At 31.3% G+C, this 11,880-nt stretch overlaps 1 protein-coding gene across 1 annotated transcript; it reads left to right on the top strand.

The window, feature by feature from the left end:
- Nucleotides 1-7,006: 7,006 nt before the first annotated feature.
- Nucleotides 7,007-8,320, top strand: LOC111388806 (F-box protein PP2-B15-like). The gene is made up of 3 exons (XM_023013617.1): nt 7,007-7,308; nt 7,432-7,550; nt 7,720-8,320. The coding sequence occupies exons 1-3, from the start codon at nt 7,039-7,041 to the stop codon at nt 8,180-8,182; spliced, it is 852 nt and encodes a 283-aa protein (XP_022869385.1). The 5' UTR covers nt 7,007-7,038; the 3' UTR covers nt 8,183-8,320.
- The last annotated feature ends 3,560 nt before the right edge of the window (nt 8,321-11,880 follow it).

Raw genomic sequence — 11,880 nt, 5'->3', positions numbered from 1 at the left:
GGGCCACTTGCACTATAACCATGCGACCGCATGGTTATAGCCCATGCGGTCGCATGGTTATACAAAGTGACCATTGGGGATTCGTTTTTTATCGTTTTTCTTTTGAATTTGGTGCCTTTTCAACATAATTTTGCACCATTTCGTGGGAACCCTTCAAAGCCTATAAATAAGTGTTCCAATTATAAAGAAAAACACTCTTGAGAAAATTAAGAAATCCACCACAAGATTATTCTCCCAAATAATCACATAATCAATCCTATATCTATTTTCATTTGTTCTTTGTGAAAGATACACTTTGCTTTTGGTGTTCTTCACACAAATGCTTGTTTAATTCTACAAACTATTTGCCAGAACTCCTCAAAAGCATTGGAAATGGGGCAAATAACGTTTGAGGATAGCGTTATCATTTTCGTGTTCAGGCCTCTAATTATATCTATATTCTTTTATTACCAAATTTCTTCTCTTCATTGCTTTAAATTTCCAACAAACTCAAACGTTATTTTACATTTACTGCAATGGAGTCAGAATCCACTATTGCTACTATCAAAATGATGAATCAAGATCTGGTGCGTTTGGATAGATTCGATGGTGTAAACTTTACAAGATGGCAAGACAAATTCAAGTTTCTTCTAACGACGTTGAAGATCTTCTACGTGCTTGATTCAAAATTGGAACCCATTCCCGATGCAACTAACAAGGATACCGAAGAAATTAGCATAGAAAGGAAGAAACGAGAAGAAGATGAATTGATATGCCGTGGGCATATTCTAAATACATTGTCCGATCGACTATATGATCTTTACACAAACACTACTTCGGCTAAAGAAATCTGGTATGCATTAGAAAGCAAATACAAAGCCGAGGAAGAAGGTACTAAAAAGTTTTTAATATCTAAATATTTTGATTTTAAAATTTTAGACAATATACCTTTATTGCCTCAAGTACATGAATTACAAATAATTGTGAACAAATTAAAAGTGGTAAAAATTGAACTTCCCGAAACTTTCCAAGTGAGAGCAATTATTGCTAAACTCCCTGGTTCTTGGAGAGGATATAGGAAGAAAATTCTTCACAATTCCGAAAATTTTTCTTTAGAAGACATACAGAAACATCTTCGCATTGAGGAAGAATCAAGGGCAAGAGATAAGATTGAAAATTCTTATGATGGCTCTTCGAAAGCCAATGCCGGAGACAATGTGGACAACTCCAACAAATTCAAAAAGAAAGGGAAATTTCTTGATCCTAGAAAGGATCAAGGAAAATTCAAAAACAAAGCCAAAGGACCGTGCTATGTTTGTGAAAAATCGGGACACTATGTTAAAGATTGCAGGCATAGGAAACAACATAAGAAGGAAGGACAAGTGAACTCTGTTGATGAAATTATTGCAACAGTGAGTGAAATCAATGCAATCCAAAGCAAAGTTCTGGGCTGGTGGTACGATACATGCGCTTCAATCCATGTATGTTATGATAAGTCTCTCTTCAAAACTTATCATAACATTGAAGATAACCAAGAAATACAAATGGGAAATGAAGGAAGATCAAAGGTGATCGGTAAAGGAAATGTTGAACTCCTTTTCACTTCGGGAAAGAAGATCACTTTGACAAATGTCCTACATGTACCAGAAATGAATATGAACTTAGCAAGTGGTGTACTCTTGGGGAAACCCTGGATTAAATCTGTCTTTGAATCTGGAAAACTTGTATTAACCCATATTGGGCATTTTGTTGGAAAGGGCTATTCCACCAAAGGAATGGTCAAGGTATGTACTGTTGATGATAACTCAAATAAAATTAAATCTTTTGCGTATGTTATCGATTCATTTAATTTATGGCATGGAAGATTAGCACATATAGGAGTTAGTACTATGAAAAGAATGATTAAATGTGGATTAATACAATGTGATATTGATAACTTAGAAAAATGTGAAATATGTGTTAAATCAAAAATGATTAAGAAGCCATTTCATAGCATAGAAAAAACAACAAAATTACTTGAACTTTTTCATTCTGACATTTGTGAATTGAATGGAATATTAACTAGAGGCGGTAATAGATATTTTATTACTTTTATTGATGATTGCTTTAGGTATACTTATGTATACTTACTTAAACATAAGGATGAAGTCTTTAGTGCCTTTAAAACTTACAAGAATGAAATTGAAAATCAATTAGGAAGAAAATTAAAGATTTTAAGAAGTGATAGAGGTGAAGAGTATTTTTCAAATGAATTTAACATATTTTGTGAACAAAATGGAATAATACATCAATCTTCTGCACCTAGAACATCGGAACAAAATGAATTAGCAGAAAGAAAGAATAGAACTTATTTGGAAATGATAAATGTTATGTTATTAAATTCTGAATTACCTTTTAACTTATGGGATGAAGCATTACTTTGTGCTTGTCATATAACAAATAGAATTCTTATGAAAAAGAATAAAATTTCCCCATATGAACTTTGGAAAGGTAGAAAACCAAATATTAATTATTTTAAAGTGTGGGGGTGCCTTGCGTATTATAAAAATATGGATCCAAAGAAAACCAAGTTAGGTCCTAAAGGTATCAAATGTGCCTTTGTAGGATATGCCCTTAATAGCAAAGCCTATAGGTTATTAAATCTCGAATCAAATGTTATAATAGAATCAAGAGATGTGGAATTCTTCGAGAATGTGATGGTAGTTAGGAAATCTGAAAATAATAAGGATATTCCAACCTTTAAAAGCTCACCAAAAGAGACATCCATAAAGGATGTTAATTTTGAACCTCGAAGAAGCAAAAGAACAAGGAAAAGAAATTAGGATCTAATGAAATAGATTCCCAACTTATTTCCTTTTACTTAGTAGAAGGAGATAGGAAGGATGTTGTAAGAACAATTCCTTTTGTTCTTCAAGTGGAAAGTGATCCTAAGATTTATAAGGAATCGATGCAATCTAGAGATTATATATTCTGAAAAGAAGCTATAAATAATGAAATGGATTCTATTATTTCAAATAACACTTGGAAAATAGTTGACCTACCAGCAGGTTCGAAAGTTATTGGTTGTAAATGGGTATTTAGAAAGAAATATAATTCTGATGGATCGCTTAATACTTATAAGCCTAGATTGGTAGCTAAAGGGTATCGTCAAAGGGAAGGAATTGATTACTTTGACACATATGCACCAGTGGCAAGGATAACCTCAATAAGGATTTTATTTGCACTAGCATCTATATATGATTTATATGTTCATCAAATGGAAGTAAAAACGGCATTTTTAAATGGAGATCTCGAAAAGGAGGTCTATATGGAACAACCAAAAGGGTTTGTTCTACCGGGAAATGAACATAAGGTGTGCAAATTAATTAAATCTTTATATGGATTAAATCAAGCTCCCAAAAAGTGGCATGAGAAATTTGACTCTAAAATAATGTCAAATGGATTTAATCACAATTCAGTAGATAAATGTCTCTACACAAAAGTGAATGGTGATATAATCACATTAGTGTGTCTATATGTTGATGATATGCTAATCATTAGTAACAATATAGACGGAATCAAAGAAACAAAACGATTTCTATCATCTACTTTCAAAATGAAAGATCTTGAAGAAGTAGATACTATCCTTGGAATCAAAGTAAAGAAGGATAGTTGGGGTTTTATATTAAGTCAATCACATTATGTTGATAATGTGATAAATAAATTTAAACATTTGAACATTAATGAGGCGAATAGCCCTATAGATCCAAATATAAAATTAATCAAAAACGAAGGTAGAGCAATTGCACAAATAGAGTATGCAAGTGCAATTGGAAGTCTTATGTACGCATCACAATGTACAAGACCTGATGTGGCATTTACTGTAAGTAAACTAAGTAGGTTTACTAGCAATCCAAGTTCGGAACATTGGAAAGCCATTGGTAGGGTTCTTGGTTACCTAAAGAAAACCAAAAATCTTGGGCTATAATATACGAAGTATCCTAAAATATTGGAAGGATATACCGATACAAGTTGGATATCAAGTGTAGGAGAAAATAAATCCACATCTGGATGGATTTTCATTCTTGGAGGAAGTGCAGTTTCTTGGAAGTCTAAGAAACAAACTTGCATTACACATTCAACTATGGAATCAGAGTTTGTATCTTTGGCTGAAAAAGGGAATGAAGCAGAATGGCTAAAGGACTTATTATATGAAATACCTTTAGATATAAATGATATTTCCTCCATACCTATTTTGTGTGATAGTCAAGCTACTTTAGCTCGAGCATATAACGAAGTATATAATGGAAAGTCTAGACATATGAGTTTAAGACACGAATATGTAAGGAAATTAATCAAGCATGGAGTAATTTCTCTTACATTTGTTAAGTTAAATGAAAACTTAGTCGATCCATTTACCAAACCTCTCACAAGAGAGTTAGTGAAATCAACATCAAGTAAAATGGGTTTAAAACTTCTTAAATAGATTCACCAATAACGACAACTCTGCCAAAATATACTAAACCAGTATATATATAGGTGCAAAGGGTAATAACAAGTTATTCGATAAGTGGATGGATTTCAACACTATTAGATATATTGAAATTATATCTTTGAAACTAGTGTTGGTTGTTACTGTTGGAGGGATGAGTTAATTAAACTCTTAATGAAATTCAGTACAGAGTACAAGTATCTGTAAAAGTAACAAAAATACTGAAAGAACTTCACCTATGTGAACTTCGAGGTGGTGCCGCCTCATTAGAGAATTGAAGTTTTTTCTCTGTGAAAGTTCAACGAAATAGAATTAGTGCAAAGTCATATTAGCACTAAGCGAGTTAGAGGAACTTGTGAAAAATTTAACACTTGTGTGTGTGATCTCATCGGTATAGTCACAAAGAATAACTGGTTCAAAGCACTTTAGCTACTTGAAATTCTGATAATACTTTATGAGATTTACACTATGAATAGATTCAAATCGAAAAGATATCTAATTTTTATGCATAAGTGTTGATTATTTGATTATGTGATAGACACTGATTTTTGAACAAGTGGGGGATTGTTAGAATTTTAGTTGTTCAAAATTATAAAAAAAAAAAAAAAATTTGGGCTTAACAGCCCTCCCGAAACTGGGAGGGCCACTTGCATTATAACCATGCGATTGCATGGTTATAAAAAGTGACCGTTGGGGATTCGTTTTTTATCGTTTTTCTTTTGAATTTGGTGCCCTTTCAACATAATTTTGCACCATTTCGTGGGAACCCTTCAAAGCCTATAAATAGGTATTCCAATTGCAAAGAAAAACACTCTTGAGAAAATTAAGAAATCCACCACAATATTATTCTCCCAAATTATCACATAATCAATCCTATATCTATTTTCACTTGTTCTTTGTGAAAGATACACTTTGTTTTTGGTGTTCTTCACACAAAGGCTTGTTTAATCCTACGAACTATTTGCCGGAACTCCTCAAAAGCATTAGAAAGGGGGCAAATAACGTTTGAGGATATCGTTATCATTTTCGTGTTCAAGCCTCTAATTATATCTATATTCTTTTATTACCAAATTTCTTCTCTTCATTGCTTTAAATTTCCAACATTTAACAAATTCTCAATAATTCTTTTTGTCTATGATGGTTTTTGAAGAAAAATTCACTAAGATATTAAGGCGTATTTAGTTTGCAAGATTTAACAATATAATCAATACTATTTAATTTTTTACTTTACAACACGAAACAAAAAGTTAATAAAGAGCAAAAAATGAAGCACTTTTATCCCTAGTGAAAAATGTTTGGTCCTTCAATTTGGCAATAATTTTTAATGAAAAAATTCACTAAGATAATAAGGCGAATCTAGTTTGCAAAATTAAACGTAGTGATCATTAGAGTTTAATTTGTATCTTACAACACGATCCAAAAAGTTACTATAGAAAAAAAAATAAAGCACTTTTATCTCTAGTGGAAAAGATTTGTCTTTCAATTTGGAAAAGTCGAAGGCCAAGCTATACGATACAATGCATTCAAATGAAATAAATGATAAACATATATTATCGACTTCTAATCCAAGATTTTGATAATTGGACGAGTAAAAATTCGTTATTGCGACTAGACAAAATATTAAGGTACGTGACAACGTTTTCCTCTCATCAAAACTTGTAAATTGTAAAACTAGCAGCAGGCAACAGCTTATGGAATACTTGATAGGGTCAAAAACTATCAGCACGCCACAGTTTATAGAACGCGGATTTGATTTGAAGACTTTGCTTTATCCATTTGAAATCATCGTTCCATTATCTTTTTTTATTTTATTTTAATAATTGACCACTTTTTTGCTTCTTGTTTTATCCGTTTTTGGTCAAGTTATTATTTATGTTCTTTTCCTTCTTTACGACTAATAAAAAGTAGGAAAAGGGGATGTGAAAAAGAAAATTCCCAAGAGAACGTTCATTTTACGATTTGTACAATTCACCTTTACGCACACTATTTTTTTTCCCTGTAAGAGAAAATGTAGAAAATGAACATGTTTGGATTATCTTTAAAATTTGCTTTTTTCCCCTAAAGTTTTAGTACTTATTTTCCAAAAGAAAGTAAGTTTATGTCTATTTTAGGTTTAGCAAAGCAGGATTTAGTAATCAACCTATATATTGGTTGTAGAATTACCTATTCGTTTAAAAGTTGCATTTCATTAATCTAAAATAAGATTATTATATAATTGCGAATGTACTATTTAAAGTTCGAATTATGAGAACAACAACGAAGGCTAGAGTAGAGGTTTAGAGTCGAGAACTCTAGCAATCTAGCTACAGTTTGCTCGAATGATATTCGCCAAAACACAAAATTTTTGTATGTTTCGACTTCGCAAAAACATAAAATGAATAAATGAGTCTAATTAATCCAAGACGAGTGGCAACCCATTCTTTGACCTTGACAAATGTCAAACTCTAAGATAAGACTTTGACCAGCCTTAATAAATTGAATAGAAATGTCAAATATTCATTCAAATCAAATATTTTATTTAGAATTAAGTCCTAATATATAAAGCAGATCCTAAACTCATAAATACATACATACAGTTTTATTTCTGCATGGAAATGGCTTGTTCAAATATCAAAACCCTTCCAGAAGACTGTGTTTCTACTATCTTATCCCTCACCACCCCTCAGGATGCCTGCAGAATGTTACTGGTTTCTCGGGCGGTTCGACCGGCAGCTGAATCGGACACTGTTTGGGATAGATTCTTACCTTGTGATTGTTGGGACATTGTTGCCAGATCAGACACACCCTTGAAGTTTTCTTCCAAAAAAGAGCTTTTTTTCATTCTTTCTGATTCCATCCTTATAGATGGTGGTAACAAGGTATGTCATTTAAGCATGTTTGCTTAGCTTATAAGTAAGTATCTCCAATCGTATTAACTCAGAGTAAATCTTTTAAGCTTAACCAAACTTAATTAATTATTTCTTTTTTTGTATATGCTGCAGGCCTTTGCATTAGAGAAATCTAGTGGCCTAAAGTCATACATACTCTCTGCTAGAGAGCTTTCTATTTTATATAGCAATGAACAAAACAGTTGGAGCTGGAAATCAATCCCAAATTCAAGGTTGATTATCTTTTCTCTGTTCTTTTCTTTGATATTTCTTCCATTCATTTGATACTTTTTAACTTTTTGGGTTTCAAAAACAAAAAAGTCATGCCGAGTCATGTTCAATTCAACGTACTACTCATATAACTGATAGTGATTTTTCATTTGATTACATATACGTGCACAGATTCGCAGAGGTGGCTGAGCTAAAAACAGCAGGTCGATTAGAAATTCGAGGCACGATAAGAACTCGAATATTATCTCCACACACTACATACGGGGCTTACCTTCTAATCAAAATCTCTGATCGTGCATTTGGGCTCGACTCAATACCTTGTGAAACCTCCATTATAGCCAGTGATCGTGTACTGGACACTAGTACAACATATTTACGCGAACTGGATAACAAGAAACAACAACTCGAGAACCTGTTCTACTGGAATCGCATGCAAATGTTGAAAGGAAGAGTGAACAAAGGCGATGAAAAATTACCTAGCAAGAAAAAAGATGGGTGGTTGGAAATTGAACTTGGAGAATTTTTGGTTAGTGAGAGAGATGAGGTAGTAACAATGAGTTTGGTGGAGATTAAGGGACATCAACTTAAAGGAGGACTCATTATCCAAGGCATTGAAGTGAGGCCTAAGTACTAATTTACTAGCCATAATTTCTCTTTGTATAGTAGGGTAGTAATTTGTGTGTGTGTATATATATTTTCACTTATTCACCCTTTATGTGAAATTCTTTGTAACAAATTTTTTTGTTGGTTTAAATTAAAAATGATTAAGATATTTATATTACAAATAATCTCTATTTTATTGTCGAATAAGTAAGTTTCTTAGTTACACCCATCTAAATATGTTTTGAAATAAAATGTTTGGAATTCAAACATGTTGAGTAGATCATGTTTATTGAAATTCTTTTTAACAATATAGATGTTAAAATCGCATTTTGAAGAGGCGATCCGGTAGATGCAAGTGATCCAGTAAAAACATCGGGTCAACCAACAGTTTTTGATAAAAATCATAGGCTTGGTTGATCAGATTTCAAAATTTCTAGATCAAAACTTTAAGTTTTAGGGAATTGAACACTACATTTGACCTCTATTTGATAAGAATTACGCCTCACCCTGGAACAAGAAACATTTTCTTGTCATTTTTGTGTAATTAATTGTTTATATGTAATTCATGAATAATTTACTCTTTTCTAGAAATATTTTGAAAAAAAAAAAGTCTAATATTTTACTTATTTTCTAATGCTAAATAATTATTTTATAGACGTATTTTGTATGAAAATTTTAATTTTTGTTAAGCTGAATTGAATATTTAATAACATAAATTCTTGGTCTATAATCAGTAAATGATTTATACATAACAAAGTTGAGAATGTCATAAATTTTTTTTAATATAATACACAATTATAAAAACAAAACATAGCCATTATCACTAATAAATGAGTTTAGAAAATCATTAATTTAAAGATACAAAAATAATAGGCAACAAATAACTTAGAAACTTTAATTGTCTCAAAGAAAAAAGTTATAATTATAAAATACTTTTAAATAATTCGTAAGCAATGATCTGTCGATTCGATCACAGGTCCAACCAATAACCCAATGATTCAGTACCTCAGCCATGTTAATGCTCCTTTCAAGCTAATAACTATGCTTATAATTTATGCTAACCTAATTGAGATAAAAATTTATTCCCCTAATCACCAGGCTCCTATTAAAGTAAAAAAATTGACCCCTTAATTAAACTACGTCGTGACTCTAATTAAATTAATAAATAGGAAAATCAAATCAAGTTTTCGGTGTGCCTTTATTCTGTCCCCGCCTTTAACATATGCTAAACCCACCCATAGATGTGAGTTCGGGCCTACTTTTAAATATTATCAAAGGGTTCTCAAATTGTCATCAAGTACATGCCAATTTTTGAATGTAGAATTTCCAATGATGAGCATGATGAACGAGCAGAAATTAAAAATTTCTTTAACTCGATAATAATATCGTCTAGATGTTCGAGTGTATGTTATATCAATAATAAATTATTCGAATTTTTATCTAAATTCGATGGTTAATTTTTGAATTAATTCTAAATCACAAACTTTAAACTTTTAATTGAAAGAATTTGATACTTTAAATCTCCAAGTCTTCTATGGTATATTCTCCAAAGTTTATTGTAATTACAATTAAGTCCAAAATTGGAAAACCAATAAAATAAAATAAAATTATAGACTTGAATTTCTTGTTATATATGCTATATTTTTATTATTTTCAAAATTTGGGGGACTAAAGTGAAATATAAATTAAATTCAACTTTTGGGTCAAATATTCTGATATTTATAAAGCGATGAAAAGTATATTAATATTGGGCTTGTTAGATAGCTCGTATTTAATAATGTATATTGGATTTGAGAAAAAAAATAATTCGAATAGGTGAAGTGTAAGTTATTGTAGTTTAAAGAAGTTATTAATTGGTTTTGATAAATTAATTATTGGGTTTGAAATGGGTAGGAGCCGTGTGTAGAATTAGATAGAGATAAATATATATATATTTTTAATTGAATGGGATAATGATGCAATAGAATATTTTTGATAGTGACCTTGGCACACGGTTCTATGTGATTCTGTTACCAAAAATTCGATTGTCCTTTTTAACTTTTGAATACTATGAACTTATTTTTTTTATTCTCACATTAGAATATACATACGCACGCGACTGCAGTAAGGGGCAGAAAATAAATATTGGAAACGTAATTTCTCATTCTTTCAAACTTTAATTGATCAAGCGAGGTACAATATTGAGGTGTGGTTGTTTTTATCCCGTTTAAATTATTTTATTGTGTTGTCGAATTATTATACTTATAAAAGTTAAAAAAATATGTTATGATATGTATGAGATGGACTTGAGCTCTTACCGACCCCTAAAGATATTATGACTGTATAATTTTTGATGCATGATTAAATATTTTTATTTGAGATTATACCATTATTTTCATGTCCTATTGAATATTTTTAGGGATGACAATTTAAACCGTCAAAATCGAAAATAGCGGTTAATCGAACCGAATGGAGAAAAAAAAATCGAAACAATTGTGCAATAGGGTGGATATGGTTTTGATTTTAATGAACCGGTTCGTGGCGGTGCGGGTATGGTATTTACGCCGTTGAACCGAAACCGAACCAATTACCTGTTAAAAAAAATAATTGAATTGATTATTGAGCTTTACACTACTTTTCTATCCAACCCAAAACAAAATCCCCCCATTACATCTACTTGACTTAGCTGGTCAGCCCACTTATCATTAGCCCATAATAATAGCATTAGTATGACAATAGATAAATGAAAACCCTGCTCTCCACAAACCACAAACTCACACACAGCTCCACTGCCTCCACGGTCCAAGTCGTCGTCGCCTCCGAAGATTTGCTACATTTGTTAGCCATTCTATTACTGTTGATCATGTAAAAATAGAGTTCGATATTTTTCTAGACGAGCCAATATTGCCAATGATGGATGGTTTTAATTTATTGACATGGTGAAATGTAAATTTAATAAAATATCCGACTTTACGGAAGGTTGCAAGATATTTATTAGCCATTCCAGTATCTACTGTGACATCCGAGTCGGTGTTTAGTACAAGTGGTAGATTTGTGAGTCCATGGAGAAATAGGCTTCACCCGAAGACTCTAGAAGCTTTCATGTGTGCTCGGGATTGGTTTTGGATTGATATTCATGGTAGGATTTATTGTTTTATATTTGTTATTTATACACTTTCTTCTATTGTTAATTTTTTTTTATTGTGTGTAGAAAATTCTACTTCTTCATTATACTCTAGAATTTATGCAATGTTAAGTAAGAAGGAAGTTGATGAAGATGTACATTTTTTTATATTTAAATCTTAATTAAGACCATTCTGGAATAGGTAGTATCGTTGTATTCTTTACTTATATTTTTTATTTACTATATAGAAATCAATTTTGAGTGCTGATCTATGCTAGTAAGAATGAAAAATGAATCAAGTAACTTCGATGCACAACAATTAAGAATGAAGGAAAAATTTAGTATTATTATATTTATAATATTGTTTGTTAAATTTGTATTTTGCAATTGAAAATTGGAATAATGTTTGCATTTTCGTTTGGAATATTGTATGATAATGTTTGCATTTTCGTTTGAAATATTATGCTTTTATTTTCATTGACTTTTTTCATAAATTGTTTTATATCAATTTGACGGATGATCTTATAGAAAAAATTTATTTTCATGGTTACTAATCGAACCGAACTATGCCGAACCGAGATACGAACCAAACCAAATTGAAACAATTTACGTGATTATGGTGCGGT

This window comes from Olea europaea, unplaced genomic scaffold (genome assembly GCF_002742605.1).
Source record: "Olea europaea var. sylvestris unplaced genomic scaffold, O_europaea_v1 scaffold529, whole genome shotgun sequence".
Taxonomy (NCBI): Eukaryota; Viridiplantae; Streptophyta; class Magnoliopsida; order Lamiales; family Oleaceae; genus Olea; species Olea europaea.
This window is presented reverse-complemented; position numbering and strand designations above follow the sequence as displayed.